This window comes from Carassius carassius, chromosome 26, assembly GCF_963082965.1.
Source record: "Carassius carassius chromosome 26, fCarCar2.1, whole genome shotgun sequence".
Taxonomy (NCBI): domain Eukaryota; kingdom Metazoa; phylum Chordata; class Actinopteri; order Cypriniformes; family Cyprinidae; genus Carassius; species Carassius carassius.
In genome coordinates, this window is record NC_081780.1 from 18,602,180 (window position 1) to 18,629,114 (window position 26,935).

The window sequence follows — 26,935 nt, forward strand, 5'->3', positions numbered from 1 at the left end:
GTTTGATGACTGTGAGTGAAACTGCGCGTGAAACTTTGGTGTTTCGCCCTTTTTCTATCGTGTTTAATGATTTTGATTTTGCACAAGGGAGAGAGAGAGCAAGAAGCGCTTGTGTTGTTTGAAGACTGTGAGTGCGCGTGCAGCCGGGGCTCTCTATCGTACGCGCTCTGTCACTGTCACTCACCGATCAAATAAGGCTTTGACACCCGCCAAAAAAAAAGATCAATGCAGAAAAACCCCTGGATTAGTTATATAACGTTGGACAGAATGTTGATCCGGCCATCGCGTATATTCAGCGCACATAAGGTAAACGTTTTGCAAATGTTTTTTAGAGAAATAAAAACAGGTCGACGAATCGATGCGCATATTTTGCAAAAAATACGTCGACGTCATCGATGACCTCGACGCGTTGTCCCAGCCCTATTCCACTGTCCTCATTTGTAAGTCACTTTGGATAAAAGCGTCTGCTAAATGAATAAATGTAAATGTAATAAAACAGAAAACAGCGCGACTGTCGCGCACAAACAAAGCCAAATCACAAAATAAACCCCACAAGGTAAGGAGAGACAGACGAGGCGAGAGAAAAGGAGATGGAAGGATGAGGAGCGACAGAGACGAGAGAGGGGAGAGAGAGGAGAAAAAAAAAAATTGTTCCCGTTCACAGACACACTGCCGCTCGGCCCCCCACCAGCTGTGTGTACTCTTCTGTGGTGCCTGGCAGCGGCACTGGATGGCCCTCAGTGGATGGCACGACACTCCTCCACTGACCAGTGGACGGCAACGGCTCCTCCGCTTTCGGGCAGCCAGCAGGAGTCCCCCATTCCCTGCTCCTCCCCATTTTGGCAGATGGCAGCAGGTTTCGGCCCCCTGGCGAATGGCGCCGACTCCGCTCCCTTACGGACGCGGCCACCCCTCCACATCGTGGGCAGCCGCAGCGAGTAAGTCCGTCCCCGACAACTTACTCCAGCCCACCGCTTTGAGCATCAACTGCGGCAGACTGCTTCGCCCTGCTCAATGGCACCACGGATTCATCACAGCGGCGAGGGATCTTCGGTATCGCGTCCCTCCTTCCTCCTGGGTTTTGGCACCAGTGTAACAATATAAAAACTTCAGTTACAGGAAGAAGAAGGTGGGAACCGGTGGACATTCAAATTGAGCTTTAATGATAAAATAAACACAAAACAGCATGACAGCCCCTTGCAGATGACTGTCACGCACAAACACAAACTAAAATCCAGGCCTGGTCCTCTCTCGTCCTTCACTGTCATCGCTTTCTTCTTTCAGAATAATCCAATTGGAGTTATATAAAATATTGTCCTTGCTCTTTCAAGCCTTTCAATGGGGGTAAAGACTGATTTATACTTCTGGTTCGGACTTACACCACAGCCTTTACGCCATATGCTATGCGTCAGTTTTCATTTATACTTCTGCAAAGTTGTCCATGTCGACGTGCAGTACACATGCAAACCGCTAGTCTGCAGTGTCCACAGGCACATTGCTGGTGTAACCCGCAGTACCACGACAAAAGCCGACGAAGAAGCGGCTCGTCAGAGAAGCATTATAGCCGTGATGGCGGCAGATAAATATCAAATCATTAAATCATTATTTTAAACTACAAAAAGGAGACAACAACGGAACAAGAAAAGATGGTATTCTTTCAATCTCCACAAGGACTTGTACCACGGTAGATCAACATTGTTGATGCATAATGCTTTGTAGTATAATAAATAAGACACTTGTTCTTTGCTTTGTTTTATTTTATATAAGAAAGTGTAACATTAAAATATATTAAAGTGCACATAAACACACGCACAACTCAAGTACATATGGAGGGAGGGGTTCTCATCGCTTGCAGTCCGATAAGAATTCACGCACTGTTAGATTTTTGGAGAGGTGCACGTCAGATGTAGCCTACGGCGTAGCTTACTCTCAATGTAGAAGGTTGATATGTAAGGAAGGAAGTGTATACATGCATGAGGTAGTGTGTGTGTGTACTAGGGCTGAAACGATTAATAAAAAAAAAAAGTCAACAAACAACCCTCTACAGACACCTTGGCAATTGAATCGCCATTGGCTAGTAAATATTTTAGTTTACTCGCAAGACTAATAAACTAGACATATATATATATATATATATATATTCATAGTGAACCGTTCGGTACGAGGCTTTCGGTTCGGTACGCAGTACGCATTATGGACCGAGCGGTTCGTTGGACTAATTAATTATATTTGGAAAATAAAAAAAAATTGTGAAATATAATGATATGCGTTCAACAAGGTAGCCCAATAACCCAAACGACGTAACAGGCAACGCCCCTGACACCCCCGCATAAGAAAAAAACACCAACTTATATGTTTATGTTAGGCTACTCAGTCAGGCGCTTCCACTACAGAGTAAGGCGCTCGCTCACTCAGTACGCACTGAAGGCTCGTTGCAAAATGGCTAATGCGTTTAACAGACCAGATATAGAAGATCCTCCAATAACCAACAGGTCTCGTGTTTGGGTGAACTTTGGATTCCCTGTAAGCTATAATGGTGATGGCAAGAGAGTGGTGGATAAAAAAAAACGATATGTCGCATCTAGGGTACACCAGCGGGAATACAAAAAAAAAAAAAAACACCAGCGGGAATACTTGAAACATGTCAACTCATTTACGCCGACATCACCTTAGTGTGTCAGTATCTGGGAAAAGACGAAAAAAAGGAGAAACATACACGCAACAAACTATCTCCGCAGCATTTAGACAGACATTTCCAACGGATTCAAACAGGGCAAAAGACATCACCACTACGATTGGTAGGCTACATTTACGTTATAGCCGCAGATATGAGACCTTACTATTTACCATTCATTCTTTCATCACCATTATAGCTTACAGGGAATCCAAAGTGCACCCAAGCACCAGACCTGTTGGTTATTGCAGGATCTTCTATTTCTGGTCTGTTAAACGCATTAGCCATTTTGCAACGAGCCTTCAGTGCATACTGAGTGAGCGAGCGCCTTATTCTGTAGTGGAAAACGTAGGTTTTAAGAAAATGCTTAATGTAATTGAGCCCCGTTACAATATTCCTTCACGAGCCCATTTCAGACGGACCGTAATTCCTGCTTTGTTCCAAAAAACATAAGCCATATAGAGAACCAATTGAGTAAAAACACACTATATATACAATATAAAGAGTCATAGAGTTCCATATAAAAAAAGTTACATATTTGTATTTGTTCATAACTACTACAATAATATAACATTTTCTTTTTTTTTTATATAAGGAGCTGTTTTTGTTTCATACAGTATGCTGCTAAGAAAACACCATAGAAGATGGGTAAAGAATAGCTCCATCATTGTTCAATGTAAAAAAAAAAAAATTACTTTGTTAGTTTTAATAAATAAAACATTTTTTAAAAATCAAGGAAATTTATCTACCAATTTTTTCTTTTTGCTGTATCTAAAACGTACCGAACCGAACCGTGACACCAGTGTATCGTATCGAACCGAACCGTGAATTTTGTGAACCATTACACCCCTAATATATATATATATATATATATATATATATATATATATATATATATATATATATATTACTACTATCTATTATATACTATTAACATCAGTCAGTCAAGCTTTATAATAATCAAGTATTATTTAATAGTTGAACTTTAGTAATTATAAGTAATCTTGATTACCATGTTTGAATGCATATTAGTAATTTTAACTGAACATTTTAACTGGACTGGTGGTGGTGCTTTTTTGTCTTTTTGTTTTGGGTTTCTGTAAAAAAAAAAAAAAAAAAATTGGTTAAACTAACAAAAATACTGATAGGATAATAATGATACAAATTCTAATAATAAGAACTATAAAGCACACTAAGTATTACTAGGGATTAATGAGCTGCTGGATTCATGAATATAAATCTGGTTTTGTGTGTTCGCTCGAAATGATTTGCTGAAATCAAAACAGGGATGATAATAGGTGAGCGCCAGCCAGTGAGATTGCCATTTGCACATTAACTCCACCCACTACCGGAAAACCTGGCTGTTCTTAAAAAGTGAAGTGAAGTGACATTCAGCACTTCAAAACTGAAGACTTCCATGGGAACGCCGTTATTTTGAGTGAGTGACGTGACATTCAGCCAAGTATGGTGACCCATACTCAGAATTTGTGCTCTGCATTTAACCCATCCAAAGTGCACACACACAGAGCAGTAAACACACACACACACACACACACTGTGAACACACACCCGGAGCAGTGGGCAGCCATTTATGCTGCGGCGCCCAGGGAGCAGTTGGGGGTTCAGTGCCTTGCTCAAGGACACCTCAGTCATGGTATTGAAGGTGGAGAGAGCACTGTACATGCACTCCCCCCACCCACAATTCCTGCCGGCCCGAGACTCGAACTCACAACCCTTCGATTGCGAGTCCGACTCTCTAACCATTAGGCCACGACTTCCCCAGGACAGGAAAATATAACAAAGAATGTTGTTTAAATGTAGTGCCAATTCTCTCTCTCTCTCTCTCTCTCTGAATGAAGATCTAGTCGCATATGTGAGTGATTTACTCGCAATATAGAGGGTTGACATATTTTTGTTGTCGAGTAGACGTTTGATCTCATATGGCTTAATATAAGAGCCTGCAATAACGCGGATTGACCACTGTGGTGCTGTCTCACCTCATATCCCGTTTGGAACTAACCAAAATACTGTGCGCTTTCCTCTCAATAACAAAATAAACACATAAAAAACGGACAGCGGTGTGAAAGCAGCAGTCTAAAACGCTTCTGATTACAGCAATGTGCATGTTTGCACAAGCTCTGCAATTCGGTACTTTAGTAAAGTCCAGTCATGTCACGTTTATTTATATAGCACTTTATGCAATAGACCAATAGCCTTAAATCAAGTAGCTTTACAGTATTAGACATGAGTCAGTGTCGCTTTCATTTAGAATTACAACTTGATTTTCTGAAAAAAAAAAAAGCTTTTCTTTAAAGTTATAATTTGGTTTGCAGAGATCAAAGCTTAATCTAACTAAGGACTGTTTTGATTATCATGACCCTACAAGGTAGTTTAAGAGAGATTATGTTGTGAATAAAATGGTCAATCCAAAAAATAAAACGTCTTATCACTTAACCTTTATTTTGTTTCTTATACATAGATTTACAAAAGGAGATTTTAGGCAGAATTATGTGTCATTCAGCTACCTTCTCATATAGCTAAAATTAATAAGAGTTTCTCTGCCATCTCATTTTGTGTGCCAAATATATTTATTTGTATAAATTTATGTATAATTGTAATTACATATGACTTTCAAAAGCTGAAGTGATTACCTTTAATTTATTTGTTAGAATATTTCAACGAATTGCAAAAGCTGAAAAATCAATAAATGTGTACTGATTAATCAGATAAATAATCGATGGTTAATCGTTCTAATAATCGTCAGATTAATCAATTATCAAAATAATCAATTATCAAAATAATCGTTTGTTGCAACCCTAGTGTGTACATATGGGAGGAAGGAAGTGCATAAGGAGAGGAGTGTGTGTGTGTGTGTGTGTGTGTGTGTGCGCATAAGAAAGTGTGTGCGTACATGAGGAAGGAATATAGCAGGGGTTGCACTGAATAGTTGATTTGTTGACTTTAATACTCTGCCATGACTCTTTAAGCTTGCTGTTGACTAGTCATTGATCCTATAGAGGGCGCAACGGGATAAGAAATCTTTGTAGTCCAATTTTACGCTCTGTTTCCAAATATTTAAAATATAAGTTAATACATATTCCGAAAGCTCAAAATGTGTGATTATACAAAATTGAACAGGAGAATGCATGTTTAAAAACAGTTTATTGTACAAGTAATTTAATCGCCGTTCTAATATATTGCACTGCTGCATTGTAATGCACACACTTAGTAACTTGTACATCACATGCAGATCATGCGCACAGAATCATTGAGTAGCGCAGACAAATGAGCTGTTAGCCTAGAGGAGCAATAGCCATGTGGGAAGTATGATTGTCATTAAGAAAGTATGTGAAATTCATGTAAAGTTTTAATAAATAGGTAGGCATAGTTTACTTCTGTCTAAAAAATGAATTCCAGGCATTGAAGTGTGAGCCTTTAGATCTCGATATTTTTAAGACAAGAACGTTTTAGTCTAACATATCCAGATTTTTAATGGGTCGTGTATTTGAGCATTGTACCAAAGCATCTTTGAAAATAGATGAAACTGTACGTAGACATTCAATTTGTCATATCTGACACACAATAATGAGCAAAAGTAATTTTCTTTCTTTACAAGCTCTTGTTTCTGAAGCGTTTGGTGTCACTGTATTAATGAGTACCTGACAGATGTGTTTTTAAGAGGGATGCCATCAGATGGTCAGCTTTTACCTCTGAGCGAGAGAAAGACTGCTACAATCACAGGAAGCAATTACTCCTTGATGCTGTCTGCTGTTGCCTTGGCGACACATCACCTCTATTGGACCCTGTCTGACTACCTTTTCTTTCCATGCATCTCAGATGGGGGAGCTGTGGTGCTCTCATGCTCTTAACTCAGACGATTCTTCTCTTAGTGCTCAACCTCAATACTAGAAATCCAGTCTAATTCAAATTCGCTTAGGTTAGTGTCATATGTGACACAGAAATTCTTTATGGAATTCAAGAATATTATATTGAGAATCTGACACTGAGCCATTGAAAGCATTCCTATAGACACTTTTTCATAAGCTGGGAATAAATCAAAAAATAAAAATTGGTTTATATGAAGTATTCAATTCAAGATTTTTTTTGTATGCATCTCTTTTCTATTGACATTTTTCATAGTGCTCATCTCTATCAAGCTTTTAAAAAAAATGAAAAATTATGAAAATGACAAAAAAACTAAGATTTTTGTCATTTTTCATGGTATTTTAACAACACATATTCTGAGGTTGTAGGTTTATATTATGCAGCTTTCCTCAGATTTGTCCAGTCTTTTGACTTGTGTTTTGGTAAATAATTAAAACTTCGTTGATATATGTCAGTGACTTATGCTAATACAGAAGTAAACCAATAAAAACTTATTACATAGCAGTGTTTTGATTAGATTTTTGTTTTGATGTTTTTACGTCAAGCAGTAGGGTAATGCTATTGTTTCCCATTTCTAGCAAAATAAGGATGTTAATGATTTAGCCAGTTACCTTTACTGCATAAATCTAAAAATACTGACTCATTATTTTTCACATCTTCATTTGGTTTAAGTGTTAGAACCTCATTCATTATATAGTCACATTGCTGCTTTATTATATTGTCCTTTAACACAATATTTGTTAAGAATAACAAATGTGTTTTAAGTGAATCCTACAAAGATGCATAATGTTGACAGAAAAAAATATATTTGGCTCAAATGTATTATTATAATTATTATATTAAAGCTAAATAAGATGTTTTAAAAAGACAATTGCAAATGAAGTCTGCACTAATCTATATAAATATGTGTGCTGGTATTAGAATACTGTGAAAGACAAGGTCAGAAAGCAATCCTGTTTGAACTAAGTTTAGTTTTAGGTCTCGACTAGGTTTGGTTAACTGTTAACTGTCACCCGTCCCCTCTGTGGGACGCTTGCATTTACTTGCATTTGCATAACTATATTACAATTAAATCTAATCTAATCTTGACAAACTATATATCGTTGGAAAGGTCTAAGACTCGCAAATATATTTTACCAATGTTTTTTGTTAAAAATTATGTAGGAAAAGTAATAGATTAATTTATGACAAGAGTGTACTTCAAAAATCTACATCATAACTGGAGTTCTGACGTTTGTTTAAAAAAAAAATCATGTAACAAAATGTTTTCATTCATGAATTATACAAATTTAAGTTTGGATCGTGCACTACAAAGTCTATGTTCAAAAATGTGAGTGACAGTTAAGGGGTTAATGACTATGAAATTAATTTAAAATGAATTTAGTGATCCCCTGAGATTGCTGATCGTCTGTATTTGTTGAATAAACTTTATTTTTGTGTCTTGTCCCTATGTTGTAATTTATTTATGGTTCGTACTTAAATGCTAAACATTTCTTAGTGCCTTATTACAAAGTCAGTATTTGCAGCCTGTTTAAAGCTTTTTTTGATGGCTCTGTGATAGTATCAGTTCATTATAGAATGAAATATATGAAGAATATTGCTCACATCAAGGTCTCTGCTTAAGCAGTCTTCAGGTGAACAAGGTCACCTGGATCTGCTCTGAAGTCATGAAGCACTCCAGACAGTTGTTCAGATAACCTTGGTGAGCAATCAAATCTTCCCAGGCAGCACTCGAGACATAATTAACTGTGGTAAACCAAGTCCCTTAAGTGAATGAAGCACCAGTTTTTATTCTCCGAGCCTTACTACTTCAGTGTGTTTAAAGTTAGCATTCGGTCTCCCACATTGAATGTTAATCATATTTTTGGAGTAAGTTATGTTTCCTGTCAATATTATCAGACTTGAGCCTGACAGTTATAATTTATTTAATTGATTCTGTCCCAAATTAAATTTTTTTTGATGAACTATCCCTTTTACATGACGTTTATTAATAGTAATATGAATTGAATTAAACAATTTGAAGTCTTCTTCTTCTGCCACTTTGCACCATTGCACATTTGCATAAAGGTGAACTCTGCTCGGTCACATTGGCAATGATTTCTGGCTGTTCATGTTTCCTCAAATCACCAACTTTCAATCAACTTTTTTTCTGTTTACTGCAAAATGCCATCTAGTTGAACCCTTTTTAAGTAAGTATTCAGCCTTTCAGTAACCTTAGAACGTTCTTCCAAGAATGTTTGTTCTCCCTTATTTTTGGAAAAAATATCTACTGGAGGGAGATTTTTGTGACTGTACCTGTCTCAAATGTTTCTGTATTGAATGGCTTATTTGGAAATGGTGGAGAAGTAATTCTAATAAGTTTAGTAGTAGTTGTAACTAGTTGTTGTGTTTCAGTATTTGATTGCTGCTCAATAAAGCACTAATATTTTTATGACAGTAAACAAAAATATCCTTAAATTAAACATTGGCATTCATTAATATTACCACAAACAGAAACAACAACATATGGCTGAAAAAAGGATTCTTTTTTTTCCAACTTTAATAAGTTTGATTTGTTTTAGATGACATATCAAGTGGTTCCTTTAAAGGTGATAACCCTATGAGTTGTGTCATCCTAATTATAATTACATACTTATAATTTTACAGTATTTGAAGTTACCGTGTTTCATAAGAACAGCAATCCAACCTATTTTTAGGTCTCGACTCACCAGTTGAGAACCACTTTGTTAGACTATCTTACACCCAACTTTTGCTATTTCTTAGATATCTGAATGACTGAATCACACACTGGCCTGAAATCTGCACAGAAAGTTTTTTTTTTTTTTTTTTTTGCTCTTTTTACAAACTTTATTTCTGTCCAGAAATGTGTCACCTGGCTTTGGGTGTACCTGGCTCATGACGCAATTCATATGAAAGAGAAAGAAAATTTATAATGCAATCAATGAAATACAGCAGTGCAGTTATTCTAAGACCCCAGAGGAAGTGTCTACTGTACGCTCCCCAGACACCTGAACTACATATCATCATCCTCAGCAGCCTGCATTAATACAGTGAAGTATCTCTTTACAAGAGCTGCATTACTTTAAGACTCTGCCACGTGCTGCAGTGTCCTTTAAATGACTTACTGCTGCCATTCAAGAATCTGCCGTATGGGTTTTAGTGCCAAACTAAATTTTACGGCTCAGAATAAAGACATTTCATGCTTATGAGTGTACCATTCTTTCAGGACTAGGTGATATAGTAAAAAAAAATATATATATGTATATATGTATGCATGTATAATTCAATCATTTTCAGCCTTCAAATGATGTTCAGCATCAAAAATCTTTATGTATGTTTTAATAATATATTTGCTTGAATCCAAAACAAAGGCAAAGGAAAACCAGTTTTCTACTACATGAATGCAACAATGATATTTAATGATTTTTATTTACATGCACCAATTACCATTGCAGCAATTCGTTAGTTTTCTGAAGATTCCAAAGCAAAATCACCAAGCAACGTTGCATATTTTCCTCCAATTATTTTTTTTAATTATTATTAATACTTTATTATTAATCACAAAATAGCTATTTCTTTTATCTTTGTTTTAAAAATAAGAACCAAGATGCGAATAAACAATAGTTTAATCAAGAGCAGCAAGTGAGTCTTTTCTTTTAATGTTTGATTAACATTGAGGCAGTTCTACATTAAGATCTACTGTAATGCATGGATCAAATATAATGTTGCACATCAGATTCTCCCCAAACAATCATGTAAGACAAGACATAACAGATTATGTTTATGTGAATCTCGCCACGACATATCACAGTAGTGTACTTTATAGGGAGATCACGATCACGGAGAGGCATGTCTTTCAAATAAAGATAATTTTAGACGTTTAATTACTATTTGGATCATCGCTAAGGGCTTAATTAAATTTTTGTGAAAACCTCAAATTTGACCAAAACTGACATTTTTCACTTCTTTTGCCTGTAGCTCATTAGACCCTTCAATTTATTCCTTACATTTTCTTTACTAGGCCTTAGAATTTCTTAATATGTTTAATTTACCTTCATCAAACATACAGAATCTCTGCCTAGGGAATAAACCGCATGTATAATTTAAAAGCAATACTAGTTGCTTTGAGTAAAACGGTCTGCCAGCTAAATTAATGTGAATGATGCTGAATGCTGTTTAAATCTCTATATATTAGTGCATCCTTGTAGCGGATTATTTTTGTGGTTTAATATATATTCCATTAGGACCTGTTGTCTTACATCACTGCAGTATTTAAATATCGCTCTGACCCCCAAATGTTTATTTTTGTCACTCCTGATGATGAGCATTACACTGCGTTTGACTGACAGCCCTCATGTCCCCTGGCAAATGGAGTGTGTCGTTCAATTTTCTCTTCCCTGTCTGTCACTCTTGCTATTGCCTCCTCTGTCTTTTAAATAGACTCTCAGATGAACCATTGAAGTCCTGTATGAAGTGAGAGTATACGTTTAGTTTCTAGTATTTGTAGTGTTTCTTTGAGGGATTATAGAACACATACTGCCGGTGTTAGTCCATTCAGAGTTCCTGTGTTTAATTTAGTCTGCGGCAGTGTTTGAAGCACACAATAGAGCACTAGACGACTGATGCGCAGAGCCAGCACAAAGGTGTACAAGCTTGGAAAGGAATTCTAATCTATAGTGTGTTCTGGAGAATTGATGTTCTTTATAAAGGACGCATAATGGGCTGCGGTGCTATGTAATGTTCATACTGGAGAACTGAAAAAAAAAAAAAGAAGTATTTATACACATCCTGTGATATTTTTACTTTTTTCTTACATGGAATGTCAAAGGAGATGGTTTGAAATATAGATAATAGTCATGTCGAGTAAAGTAGTGAAACTATCATAGTACATTTTCGCTGCTTGTCAGCCTCACTCCCCATTATCTAGACAAAAACAACTTGAATATTTAGCAAAATTCACTGTACTGACAAAAGTATTGGGACAACTCCTTCTAATGAACCGGTTTGACTTCTTTAATCATTTTCGTGAGTACAAATCTTAATGTTAAAGCAATATAATGATATTCTAGAGAATTGTGTGCTCCTAATTTTATAACAACAGTTATAAAATAGGACCCTTTTTTATTCTAAGATTAACTTGACTTGGTCAGCAGAATGCAAAGTCCTAATCCCAGCTGAACATCTCTGATGTGACTTTAAATGCAGACCTTGAATCGAAAACTCAGCACCAAACACCAATGACTTGTACATATGGGTACAGTCATTTTAGAGTGACTCCTAAAACTGTTGATATGGAAATACAGTTGTTAAATACAAAATTATGTTTCCATCTTTGTTGCCACACTTTTTTTCCTGTTCTAAAGAAGGGGGTTGAATACTTTTGTCCATATAGTGTATGTTCAAGTCATTTGTGCTTGGTGATGAGTTTTTGATTCAAGGTCTGCATTTAAAGTCACACTAGAGGTGTTCAACTGGACTTGGCTTTTTGAAGACGAGTCAAGTTCTTCCACATAATGACTGAATCAATCATTTATTTTCTAACCTTGCCTTATACACAGAGGCATTGTCATGTTAGAATAGAAAAGTTTTTTTTTTGTCCAAACTGTTGCTATAAGGGTAGAAGCACACAACTTCCTAGATTATCATGCTTAAACATTAAGATTAGTACACTTGAAAATCACTAAAATAGTCAAACCTGTTCATTAGAAATACTTATGCCAATACTTTTGTCAGTATGGTGTATCGTCTGGTACGTTTCCATGAAATAAAAAGTCATGTTGGTTTAAAACATCACATGGGTGCTTATTATTGTTGTTATTATTATTAGTAATGTTTTTTTATTAGTTTTTTTTTTTTTTGTAGTTTTTGTTAGGGTGGTTGGAAAAATCATGGCCAGCCATGTGTTAAAGAGATAACAGATTCGTGGAAATGGCATGTATTCTTGGAAATGTCATGCAGAACTCTATTAAAACACAAAATTTGCTGATATTTGTTTGGTGAGATGTTCGCTTATTTGCTCTCACCCACCTAATTTTCAGAAGAAATATTTTATGTATGAGATGTAGATGCTTATTGAATGTGATTACAATATGAACTTTATGAGTTGTGTTAGTGATACCTACACTGTAATAACAGAAAGCAACTCATCTGTCAAGAAATCCGAATGACACAAACTAATCATTTATTCTTTTGAGAATATATCTCTATTGCTCCTTTGCTTCCTTGTTTTCCATGGAGGTAACAAAGAGAAATCTGTTGTGGTAATGGTATTGGCACAGAAATAAACGGCCCTCACACAAATTAGATAAAGAAAATGAAACGACTGCCTTAGAGTGGTTTGGCAAGAATAGCACTGTCCACAAACACACACGAAACACACTCCTGTGCACAAATGTGGGATACATAGAGTTCTCATGAAAACTAAGGTCATATTTCATCACAAAATGAAATTGTTTTATATATATATATATATATATATATATTATATATATATATATATATATATATATATATATATATATATATATATATATATAAACAAATTTGGAAAATGTGAATTGTCATAAAAATGCAATGTGAATAATCAAATAATTTAAATTTATTGTTTAAGCTATAGATATGACCATGGTGTTTTCCCCCTCTTTTGATTAAGGTGTTATATATTGCCTGGACATGTTTTATACAGGTTATGTGAGACTCACTTAGCTGGCAGCTTTTCATGAGCAACTGTCCGGATGGTCGCAACCTCTTTTGAGGCCCTCACACAAATTAGATAAAGAAAATGAAACGACTGCCTTAGAGTGGTTTGGCAAGAATAGCACTGTCCACAAACACACACGAAACACACTCCTGTGCACAAATGTGGGATACATAGAGTTCTCATGAAAACTAAGGTCATATTTCATCACAAAATGAAATTGTTTTATATATATATATATATATATATATATTATATATATATATATATATATATATATATATATATATATATATATATATATATAAACAAATTTGGAAAATGTGAATTGTCATAAAAATGCAATGTGAATAATCAAATAATTTAAATTTATTGTTTAAGCTATAGATATGACCATGGTGTTTTCCCCCTCTTTTGATTAAGGTGTTATATATTGCCTGGACATGTTTTATACAGGTTATGTGAGACTCACTTAGCTGGCAGCTTTTCATGAGCAACTGTCCGGATGGTCGCAACCTCTTTTGAGGCCCTCACACAAATTAGATAAAGAAAATGAAACGACTGCCTTAGAGTGGTTTGGCAAGAATAGCACTGTCCACAAACACACACGAAACACACTCCTGTGCACAAATGTGGGATACATAGAGTTCTCATGAAAACTAAGGTCATATTTCATCACAAAATGAAATTGTTTTATATATATATATATATATATATATATTATATATATATATATATATATATATATATATATATATATATATATATATATATATATATATATATATATATAAACAAATTTGGAAAATGTGAATTGTCATAAAAATGCAATGTGAATAATCAAATAATTTAAATTTATTGTTTAAGCTATAGATATGACCATGGTGTTTTCCCCCTCTTTTGATTAAGGTGTTATATATTGCCTGGACATGTTTTATACAGGTTATGTGAGACTCACTTAGCTGGCAGCTTTTCATGAGCAACTGTCCGGATGGTCGCAACCTCTTTTGAGGTCACTGTCTCCAGAGGGACAAAGACAGCAACAATGAGCTGATGAAATAGTGGACGTCTAATTCCTCTCTCTTCCTCTCCCCCCTGTTGTGAGATTAATGCCACGTGGAGGAAATATAACAGATAGTTTAATTAAGAGCCAGGGCACAAGATTCATCGACTAATTTCTGCGGCTGACAGCGCAAATGAGGGTTCAAAGGTGCGAGCCGAGGAGACACCCTTGAGTGGCTCTGTGTTTAATGAATTGAGCGCTTTCCCTATAAAGTTCCTGCGTAAAGCAGCACGCGCATTAAAGCTAGCCTTCAATGTGTCAGGACAGCCTACCGTCCTCATATACTAGCACACCTGCCTGGAGAGAACACACACTCATGCCCTCTGTACTTACACTTTAGCCACACAGGTATTGCACAAGCGCCATGAAGATCTACAGAAATGCATTCATTAGAATGGAAATGGTGTCTTTTATAATGATCTATAGCTTAATGAAGACTTTATTAAGATCTAGATTACTGCATGGCTGACCCCCAAAATGAGATTCGGGGATAATTCACCCAAAAATGATTATTCTGTCATCAGTTACTCACCTTTTCCAAGCCAGTATGACTTCTTTTCTTCTGTGAAACACAAAAGTTTTGAAGAATGTTTAGGCTGGTCTTGTCCCTGCAGGCGACAAGGGAATGGAATGTTGGACTGTTACATTTTGATTTAAACAAAATAAATTTTTCTGATTTGATTTAAAAAATCTATCTTTTTTTATTTTAAACAAATTAATTTATTTATAATCTCAAAGTTTCTTGCTCCATAGTCATAATATATATTTTTCATAACTTTTCCACCATCTGTCTTCTCTTAGTCTCATGCGGCATGTCCCCCTTTGTTTTCCCGAAACATATTGCACATGACAACAGCTGGCTAAACAACTTGTCCTGTTGTCTGGATGAACTTTCGGGTGTAAGGACACAGGTTTCCTTATCTGTCTGCCTGGAAATATAGACATTTAAAGTTATGATAACTAGATTATCACAAGCAGAACTGTATATTTGCCTTGTTTTCTTTGAAATAATCTGTATTTTTTTTTCTTTAGGATGGATTTATATTCTGATGACAGAATTTCTATATAATTTTCCAGTATTTTCCCTAGTTTCCCTGGAAACTATTCACACAAACACCTGTTGTATAGTATATTATAAATAGAATAAACACTCGTTTCAGCCAATCAGATTCGAGGACCAGAAAGAACACTTGTGTTTATATGTATATGTGTGTGTATCTGTGTCCCTCTGATGTAATTAAAAAAAAAAGTTATATAATTTGGGTCAACATTTTTATTTAGGAGCTGAGTGGAAATATGATTGATAGCATAAACCTTTGAGGCCTCTTTGAGAATATATTGCCATTGATAATAATGAATGACGTGTGAATAAGTTGACCATGCTTATGTTTGTCATAGTCCCTCGTATTTGCATGGCAGTCATAACAACACTATTTATTATTTATTCGCTTCAGTCTTCATTTTGCTCTGACAAAGGGACTGCACACGAAACACCAGGCTCTGATATCAGTCAGGCTAGTTTTCAGAAAAAAAAAAAATATATATATATATAATTTATAATTTAAATTTATATATATATATATTAGTTTTTTTTTTCCCAGAAGGCTCTTGTATTCATATCACATTTCATCTATTGTATGAATTTTTAAACCAACCTCTGATTTAATATTTAGATTTATCTTTGATGTCAAATAAAATGTATGCAAATTACACTGCAGCCTGTTGTCAAGGCCCTGAGAAATGACTAATCCACGTTCAACACATTATGATCGCTGCCATCAACCCTTGAAATATGCAATACAGATACGAAATGAGAAATATTTGGTATTAAAGTGCTTTTTCACTCTTTTAAGGTTCTGCAAGGACTCTTTGTCCATTTAAAAAGTCCAATTTGCCCCACTGAGATTTATTCTCTTGGGTTCACAAATACACACTTGTGCAGTGCGTATTGAATGCGTGGTGTGCCTGCTGAATTCAAATTTTATTAGCTGAATCTGGTTTTGCAGACTATCTGCTAGGGCTGGACAATAAATCGAATTTCTAATCGCAATTACAATTATGGATGCCGCAAGTATGTAATTGTTCAAAGTGGCAATTAATCGTTCAAAGTCCATATTATGTTATTCTGCATGCTTAAGATGCGCTTTGTTTTTTCTTTCTATGTTATCTTAAGGGTTTTTCCTATTATTTTAAATTTAGTTTTAGTATAACATTATAATACCATTCATATTTTTACTTTTTTTGTAATTTAAAGAAGAAACCAATCCGATGTATAGTTGACTTTTGAGGCATGCTATAGAAAAACACTAAGGGCCCTATTTTAACGATCTAAATGCAATGTGCACGGCGTAGGTGCACTCAGGCCGTGTCCAAATCTACTTTTGCTATTTTAACGACGGAAAAACGGTTGGCGCTCCCGGGCGCATGGTCTAAACGGGTTGTCCCTATTCTCTTAATGAGTAATGGGTGTTTTTTGGGCGTAACATGCAATAACCCAATTAGAGTCTCATCTTCCATTCCCTTTAAGAGCCAGTTGCGCTCGTGCCATGGCGGATTTGCTATTTATTCGGCAGAATTTGGCAAGCGCAAAGATAGAACGCGTCTCCGAGATTAAACGGAGCTGCTCGTGTGCGAGCAAATAGATAGCCTAATTCTGATACATGCGATGACTATCCATTATGACATGTAGGAGCCGGGTGTATGATAGGGCCAAAAAAGTGTTTAAGTTAGTATTTTCAGCTTATTTTCATTTAAAAATATGGCATGCAATTACATCAAACAATGGTATAAACATCTTTCAGTGTAAATTGTCATAATTGTAATTAATAATCACAATTATAATTTCAAGGTAATAATCGACAATTATGAATTTTTTCATAATTGTGCAGCCCTACTATCTGCGCTATTAAATATGCAGATTAGTGCATCTCAAGTCATTATATGTTGGAAACAGCTTATCAGAGACACCTTGATGTCACCATATTTGTAGTGTTTTTGCTATTCCGAATATTAAATATTACTTTTATACTTTTTCGTAGTATGTATACTGTATGTACATTTTCTGTACACATCCTTCTAAATCTGGTGACAAATCAGACATAATTTCTATAATAATTTATAATCTTCATTTTATTTCATCAGAAAAGGAAGGTATAAGGTATTATTGTACAAACCTGAACTGAATGCAAAATAGCTGTGTTTAAGCTGTGTTTATTTCCAAGATGATAACTGGTCGGTGCTCGCCGAACTAAGCATATGCACAGCTGGTTCTCATTCAGGAAAAATGAGCAGAACAACTTTCAGCAGAAGTCATTTGTTTAAGTATTCTTGCATAAATTGCCATTCAGTTCAGTGGGACAGTTTACGTAAGAATGGTTTACAGAGCACCAAGGTTGAATGTAAGGCAACAGAATGGTGTTATAAAGACCTGTTTGCATTTTTTTTGTAAGTTAAAATGTAAAAGTTAAAGGCAAAACTAACCTCCTTTTTAACACTTCCATTGCCTTATTGTGAATAATTCAAACTCATAAATTGAGTATTGACTATTAGTCTAATAAATATATTTTCTTTCCTCAGAGGAGCTTCGGAAGTTGAGCTGGTCTGGAATTCCACGGCAGGTGCGCCCAATCACATGGAAGCTACTCTCAGTAAGTGGAACAATCTTAGCGCACAGTGCAGTCTTGCTTCAAATGGTCAAGCTCATTAGAGGACTACAGCGAACATCCATTACAAGATGAATCAAAGAATACATAATGCATTCTACATAAATACACATTTATAAGTAATTAGGCTTCCTACTAATGACTTCTAGGAGGACTTGTGCCTGGAAGCTCAGAGGTCCAGTCGAATGAAAACTAATGGTACAACCATTTCAGTGGTTGGGCAAAACCTGAAACATTGAATATACAAAACCTTTTACTGTTATACAGAACTTTGAACCACCTGAGCTGAAATGTATGCACTTGCTTATTTTTGTAACACAAGATGCTCTTTGGAGCATTCTCAAATCATGCTGAGAAGACATGGATCATGCGGTTTCGTCCATTCCAGCTGGAATGCCTGCTGTCATTAAAGCTCTTTCTTTCTTTAACTTTGTGCTCTATAAACAGGGTTCTGAAAGAAAGTGTTTTGCAGAATAAAAGCACATTAATTATGGTAAAATAAAACAGCAAGTGCACCTAAAAAACATCATCTAGAAATTAGGGCTGGACGATTAATCGAAAATTATACGAAACCGAAATTCAGAAGCTCTAACCGACGTAATTTTCCCATGTCGGTTATTTCGATTTTTTAATCCTGTTAATACTTCCCCCTTAAAAGCATACTACCGCGTGTGTAGCCACATGACTCTGCCCCGTCCAGTCAGTGGCATAAAAGCAAAACACGGAGGTGAATGCCGGTTCAACACATAGTGATGGCCTTGCTTCTTCACTAAACTTTGTCAGTTGTATTTGTTTTATGGTTTGGACATTCAAGCGATTAGATGATTGTATGTGTATTATTATATTGAGCTACCATGTTTGTGATAGGGCTGTAAAAAAAATTGAATTTCGAATATTTGTAGAATAAAAAAAAAATCCACATTCGAATGCAAAAATGTTGCATTCAAATTGTAGGTGTCCGTTAAGGAGGCAGCTTTAAGGCCCGCCCCGGGTATACTTCACATTCGTGTTCTGTTCCGTCTCACACAGCCTCATCCGCACAGCTTTCAGAAGGCGGACGAGCTCGACGAGCAGTACCACTTTGGTCATCATTAACCTCTTGCATGCGCTGTTGACAGCCGCGCACCCCGTCCGCTTGCAGGCACTTCTTGAGACCGCGTTGACTAATGCGCGGCTATCCGCGAGTCCTCTTGATGACGAAAATTACATAATGTGGACAGTGCGCGGATGCAGATGGTCAAATTATACTTTGGCCTTTATCAGTAGCGCACGAGATGCGATGACAATATAAAAGTGTCATTGCATTAGAATGTTTTTGTTAACATATACAGTTGAAGCAACTAGATGCAGCACTGCTGCGATGTTCAATCAAAATATCGCGGAAAAAGAGAATGTGGAGAAGATCTTGTTTACGTCAAAACTGAAACCAAGCCATTCACACAGAACGCGTATTTCACGCATTTTCTAGAGAGGGACGTCTTCTATTACCCTTGCACTCACTTCTCACACAATGAAGCCGCATGTTTAGAAAGCCATGTAAAATTAAGGTGGGTTCGGTGTTTTTTTTTTTTTTTTACATATCTTGAGACTTTATGGTGGGTTTTCTCCATCCTACTGCATCTCATGTTTAAATGAAAAATGTACTCTGTGTTATTGGCTTTCACCCCTTTGAATTAAACTATGCATGCACACATGGTGCTGCTTTGTTTATAGTTCTTTAAGCTACTTAACTATAATTGGTTTATAAACATTATTTTAAATATTATGCATTTTTTTCACAGTCATATTTTCTTATGCTTTGAATAAACGTGCATTAGTAATATTTTGCCCAATGCACCCTCTTGTGGCCTCAGAAGAGAAGCCAAAAGCTTTTCTTCACCCTAACTAAAATTATGCATTTTAAATTCTAATATAATTCGAATTTGGATAATATTTAATTGCAAATTCGAATTTAGTTTTTCACCCATTTTGACAGCCCTAGTTCGCACAGCTGCATTGTGGCACGAACATATAAAGAGAGTAGCTGTGAAGATCGCGGGCACAAAATATCTCACCTTTTAATAGTCAATCATAGTTACAGTACAAACCTTGTCAGTGAAGTATGAGGGCAAAAAAAAAGAACCCAGACACATTAATCGTAATCGAGGTAAAATGTTCAATTAATCGAGGTTTTGATTTTAGGCCATAATCGTCCAGCCCTACTAGAAATGTTAACATTAATTTCTGCGCCTAACCTCAACTACCCATGGCAGCTCTGGCCTACGTTACTAGAAATGTCCCTCCTTCTAATGAGGTACTTATGGGATAATTTAGTAATAAGCCCTGGCTTAAAAGTCCAGAGGAAAAAAAAAATCCATTTGGTTTTGAGTTCTACAGCCAGGAACCTAATTAATGCAAGTATGCAAATGAATGTGTGTGAACAAGGCATTGCAAACATGTGGTCTTGTTGGTTGTTCATGCAATACTGTTGCATTAGCAAATCTTGGTACTCAAGTTGGTGATAAAGTTACCTTTAAATTTGTCTGTCAAATGCACATAGTACTGTGACCAAATGTGTGTTGGCTTGTTTCTTAACAGCTCTGAAGAAAGAGTTTCTAGGACAACTACTACAGGCGCATGATTTAGATTAAGGTTGTTGTGGCCAGAAAGACTTTTTGTAATGTTTGATACTTTTGCGCTAGTGCTTAGAGTGTGTCACATTGTATTACTCAAAGACATTCTGACATTTTTCGGGATACAACCAGACATGAAATGGGGCTTGCATAGCTAGCAGTGTTTCCACTCCCCTGCCTCTCATGCAGACTGACACTGATTCGAACCCTACACGGAGCGGTGTGAATTCAGACCAGTTAAATTGGTGCCGTGACCCAGATGGGAGTTTGGTTAAAGGGGAGAGCTTGAGGCTGGGTGGTAAGATCTGTGCAGCTAAACCTTCTTCCCCTTGTCTCAAGAGGTGCACAGTCTGCATTTTAAGGAAGGATAAAGAAATTTAACTTTTATATATATTTATATATATATATATAATTTTTCAAATGTAATAATGGATGAAATATATCAGGTATGTAATTGGTGTAAAGTTTCCCCTAGGACAGGACTGGCATGATGAAGGGGTTATGTGTGGTCTTACCCTCTGACATACAGACAGGCAGCAGCGTGCCCTCCTGCCACACTGATAGATGAAGTGTCAGTCTGGAACAGGATGGAATGGAGGAGGATATTTGATATTCTGACCCCCTTCTGGGCTAGTGTGTGGTCACACACACACAAAAACATCCAATTCACCCGTGTGACCTTCATTTGCTTACGGCTACCTCATCTGTCATCTTGACTGGAACCCTGGACTGCAGCCCCACTCAATCAAATCCCATCGATCCACACTATTGAGCTCCTGCACAGGTGTGTGCATTGTGAGTTCATCGGTGTGTGTGTGTATTTGTGTTTGAGTGAGTGGAGAGCGAGTGTGAACAGCTGGAAAGCATCCTTTAACAAGAGTAATGACCGGCGGAGGGCAGCATCACCGTTTGAACAGCCGCTTTAACGCGTGATCAATTCTGTGCATCCTGCTGACGTCTCACAAACTGCCACCGAACCACGCTCAACACTTTCCTAAGAAGAAATAATTAATCTTTTGTCAGGTAGCTGTTAGAAAATAAAGATTTTATTAGTGGTGTTTGCTAAGGCAAGAATTTGTTTTGCTATTTCTCATGCACAGAACTCTATTTTTTTGTTATATAAATATCAAACATTTTTGTGAAATTAATTGATTAATCCCACCTAACATTAAAGTTTTTAAATATACTTTTATATTGCAGTAATTTCACATTAAATCTTCAAATTAATGTACAAACAACATAAAGAGAGTATATTTTATCTTTTTCTTTGTGACTGAAGGCCAGTGTCACTGATACCAATACAACTGATGATTTATGAAATAGTTTCCCCCCCTAATATTTCACCCTTGATTATAGCCATTCAGCATTACAGTATAATTGAGAGCTATCAATTTTAACATTTATTAGACAAAAAATAAAAAATTAAGTGAACTTAAAACAATCTTCACACAAACCCATTATAATAAATGTCATATTTACCTGTGCCCTTCAGAAGAAATATACATAGATTGAATTTATTAAATGCTACATTCTAAATTAAATATAGATGAATCCTTAAAGCTATAAAAAAAAATTAATAAAAAAAACAATCTCCTTTTTGTAATTTTCTATTAACAGACATCACAGAAGCTGATTATTAGGTTGTTTTGGCTGCTATTTCTTTAAGCGCTGGCACTGCTGAACATGACACAGATCTGACATGCATCATATTTTCTCTCAACTTTTCTGACATACTTCAGGTCTTAAAGTCTCTACTAATAAGCTGACGAGTTGAATCAGGTATGTTAGATGGGTGAGACAGTGCTGGGCTGCTCCAGGACAGATCTTAAAACCATCTCAGAAACATGTTCTAAACTGTTACTCATATAAAATATATTTCACACTTTGATATGGAAAGATACAGGCTACAGCCCGCGCCGGCACCTTTGTGCATGAAATTGAAGAGCATGGGCTACGAGCAGAGTACCGTTTTCGGTGCTCATTTGACTAGTGCCTGGAGCTGAGAAGAAGTGGAGTGCACGTCTGAAACGTCTCGTTTGATATGCTCATAAAGACATTCTGAGACAGAATAAACGCACAGAAACATTGACAGTAAATGTGACAGAAACAGCAGTTGTGAATATCGTTGGGTTGGGTATCGATTGGGTTTTTTAAGATACCAGTGCCATATCGATACTTTTAAAATGGTACCAATGCCAGAACCAAAACTTACAAAAAAAAAAAAAGGCACAAAAAGCTATGGATAATATTAAAAAACATTTGAAAATATTAAAAATAAATCCATAGCATTCACACGCTCCTTGGATGCTCTCATTACCCAAGCTTCCCTTACTCTAAGGCTAATAAATGTATTTCACCATCTAGGTCATTATTTAATACAAAACCACACATAATGTTTCTACTGTATCTCTGTCAGTCACTCTGATATTTAGTTAAGATGAGTGCTGTCTGTCGCTGTCTTTAATTAGTTTTTTTTAATAACTGTATGGTCATTCTTTATAAAATAGCAATAATGTCGTACAGTTCTGTGCAAAAGTCTTTGGCACATTAGTATTTTCACCCCAAAAAAAGGGTTTAAGCCAGTTTGTAACGAATTAAACTCCAAGGAGGAGGCGGGAACCGGCGAACAATCAAGATGAAAGCTTTAAAAATCAAAATAAACACAAAACAGCGCGTCAGCCCCTCACGGATGACTGATGCGCACAAATAAAAACTAAATACAAAATAAAGTCCAGGCCTGGTCCTCTCTCGTCCATCATTGTTGTCGCTCCGGTTTTATATCCCTCCATCTCCTCCGTGGGACTCGAGACCGGTGGGTCGAGCAGGTGTCGCTCATTTCCAATCACTCCACCGGCCTCGCTCCTGTTCCCACGTCTCTCGGCCCCGCCCCACTCGTCACATACCCCCATCGCCCCTCGCAGGCCGGGGGGTACCCTCGAGACTGCGTTCTACTCCCCCCCCCCCCCCCCCTCCGGGGGGGACCGCTCACGGGGACCTACGGGAACCTGGGGGTAGGACAGACGAGGTGAGAGAAAAGGAGATGGAAGGAGGAGCGACAGAGACGAGAGAGGGGAGAGAGAAAAAAAAAAAAAAAAATTCCGGTTCCCAGACGCACTGCTGCTTGGCCCTTCACCAGCTGGGTGATCTCCTCCGTGGTGCCTGGCGGTTGCACTGAACAGCCCTCGGCGGACGGCACGACACTCCTCCGCCGCCCGGTGGATGGCGACGGCTCCTCCGGTTTTGGGCAGCTGGCAGGAGTCCCCCGTTCCCTGCTCCTCCGGATTCCTTCACGGAGGCAGCAGGCTCCGACCCAATGGCAAACGACGCTGACTCCTCCGCTACCTCATGGACGGCAGCCACCCCTCCACATCACGGGCGGCTGGCAGCGAGCTCGCCCATCCCCGGCAACTCACTCTAGCCCACCGCCTCGAGCGTCCATGGCGGCACACTCCCTCGCCTGCTCGATGGCACCGCGGATTCACCACAGCGGCGAGGGATCTTCAGCAGCGCGTCCCTCCTTCTCCCAGGCTTCGGCACCACTGTAACAATAAAACCCTTCATAATCATCGGGAAGGAGGCAGGAACCGGCAGACAATCAAAATAAATCTGTCTGTGATTACATGAAGAAACAGATGAAACTGAGTACATTTCGGAGAACCAGGACAAATATTTCAATCGATCGCTCGAAATGAGGCACCGAAATCTGCGTTCTGATTCGGTTCGGTTCATACTGGTTACATGGGTGGCACCGAGTTTCCGTACCCAACCCTAGAGTGGAGTGGCTAACCCTAGCTCATCCCCTGCATTAATTGCGTTAAATATTTTTAACGGCTTAAACTGAAAAAAATAATCACCTACTTTCTAATAATTCAACCGGCCGGAGACTGTTATTCTGCTCATACTGCAGGCACACCTCAAGACATAGTTCAGACGTTGTGTTTCATGTCAGGTTTTTGTACTTTACTTCAAGAACAGTACCGTCATTACCTCTCTAGTGAGAAATGTCTGGTAGATTTTAACTTGCTAAGCTATATTACAGGTAAAATCATCAGAGTGGCACAGACAACACATTTCTGCATGCAAGTATGTTTCAGTGTGTCAGTATTGTATGTGTGTGCATTTGTGGAGGGAGAGAGAGTGGGAGAAAGCGAGTATGTGCTTTCCATACATAATAAAATGTAATTTTGTGGCATAGCATGGATAATTTATAATTTTGATCCCGTTGTTTAATATATTTATTTGCTTGTGCACTCTTATTGTGAGTTCTGGTTATTTTGCTGTTGTATGCTGTAAGGCCGTTTTATATAACTGAAATCATTTGGTGAAGTTATACGGACTTGAAAATCTTGCATTACCGTTTGAATTTGCGCTTTTTTGCATACATTGGGCCTCATTCATGAAACTTGTGTAAATATTTGAGTAAATTCTGAGTAATTTGCACGTGAAACAGACCTTCCTAAAAACTCTCCTCCGGATTCACAAACTCTTCATAAATGTCTGATTTGATAGTTAAACATGCATATGTTAATGGATTCCAATCATTCGTAAATAGGGCGCTCGTGCACGCTCATCCACAATTAGCATAATCCTCGCCGATGAATTACAGCTATGCAAATTGCGTGCCCAGGAACGCGGTGGAATATTTTGGTCTGTTTTCTCAGGTTTGGCTCCAGTATATTACATAAATGCAAAAGAGACTATGCCATATACCTAGCAATAAAGATCTCAAGAAAATTAAGTCATGATAACGAGAAAACAACTTGTGTTGTGTCGAGTTCACGAGAAAACAATAATGCATGGTCGCTTAGAATCTCTTTACTATTACAGATTAAAAGAAATAACCTCCCAATGCAAACATGCCCCATAGTATACACCCCTCATATTGATTGTTAGCTTTCCGTGTAGACAACGGAAGTTCAAATGCAAAAGGAATTGCGATTTACATTTGAGTTTTAGCTGGTTACATGCACGATGCAGAGAGAGTGAAAAAACAAATGTGGTATTAATATTGCTATTTGAATATGACAGGCTCATAACTCGTAAGATATGGGAAATAGTTGCATTTTCATTTGAAATTTGGCAGTTACTGTGCTTACGCGAAAGCAAAAGTTCAAACGGTATTGCAAGATTTGCAATTGCATTTGGATTGTCACAATTTGTGCATCCACATATGGAAAACGCAACTGAAAATTCAATTTGCAATTTCTTTTGGAAAAAGGTCCTGAATATTCTTCCATACATAGGTTCATAGAAGGAAGTTATTTCAAACACTCAGTTGGCACTATAAAGTGAGTTTGGAGTAAACATATGTTTTTATTTTCATGTATTGTTGTACTTTGACACTGTACTACTAAGTAGTGATGGGAGAAAAACCTTTTCAAAGCTTTGAATTGAATTAACCAATTGCTTTGCAAAATTACAATTTCAAATCGCTCAAACTCCTTAAACTGCTGGCACCAGCTACAAAAAACTGTGTAAAAACGAAGGCTAAAACATGCATTAAAAACAGCTTTTACACACCCAAGTATAATATATTAAATGCAACTGACAAATCATCAAATAGTGTTAAATATGAAGTGTCCGAAAAATGTGTTCTTTTATTGTTTGTTTCTTGGGCTTTTCTAAACAAGATAATGAGAGACTATTAACTACTACTCTTTGTATAAAAAAAAAACAAACAAACAAAAAAAAAAAAACACCTTCAATATGTATTTGACCGATATTAGCATTATTTGTTTTTCATGATTTCTAATGATATTGCTATACATCCAATATATTATGTGAATTATTTTGGACAGTAATAGTGTAGTGAAAATCTGATATTGTGACAAACCTAACATTGCCCTAGCAACCACCTAGAACACCCTAGTAATTGCTTAGCAACTACCTTGAAAAACCTAGGAATCATCTAGAAGTGCCATATCAATGTAACATCTATTAGTTGTCAGTGCAACTAGCAGTTTCACTGAGTGATCGTGTTATCAGGGGAAATCAGTGCTACTTTGGAGTCTTCTTGGCTTCCTGTTTCATTTCCTGTGACGACTGCCTCTTCAGGCATGACACTTGAAAGCCAATGAAACCTGTTGCAGAGAACGTCACCTCTATCTGATCTCTAGACATGATGCCAACAACACTATAGCAATGTTTGCCTGTAACAGCGCATTTTATTACTCGAGGAAATGGCATGATTACCCAGACGAAAAGAGCTGTTGTCTTCTCTCTGGTCTGTTTCTGTACAGCTGCCCAGATGTGTAGAAATGATACCCACAATCCTCTGCCTTGCTTGTTTGTGGGTGTGACAACAATAACTGCTGAAAAATTGGCTCGTACTAGTTTAAAAGT

At 37.1% G+C, this 26,935-nt stretch overlaps 1 protein-coding gene across 4 annotated transcripts in view; it reads left to right on the top strand.

Annotated features, from left to right (window-relative positions):
- The window catches only part of tbc1d22a (TBC1 domain family, member 22a), a 146,602-nt gene that overhangs the window by 13,582 nt on the left and 106,085 nt on the right, over window positions 1-26,935 (top strand). For all 4 annotated transcript variants that reach the window (XM_059511502.1, XM_059511504.1, XM_059511503.1 and 1 more), the window contains exon 5: window positions 17,896-17,966. In XM_059511502.1, the coding sequence (XP_059367485.1) occupies window positions 17,896-17,966 (71 nt within the window). The remainder of the gene's footprint in view (window positions 1-17,895; window positions 17,967-26,935) is intronic.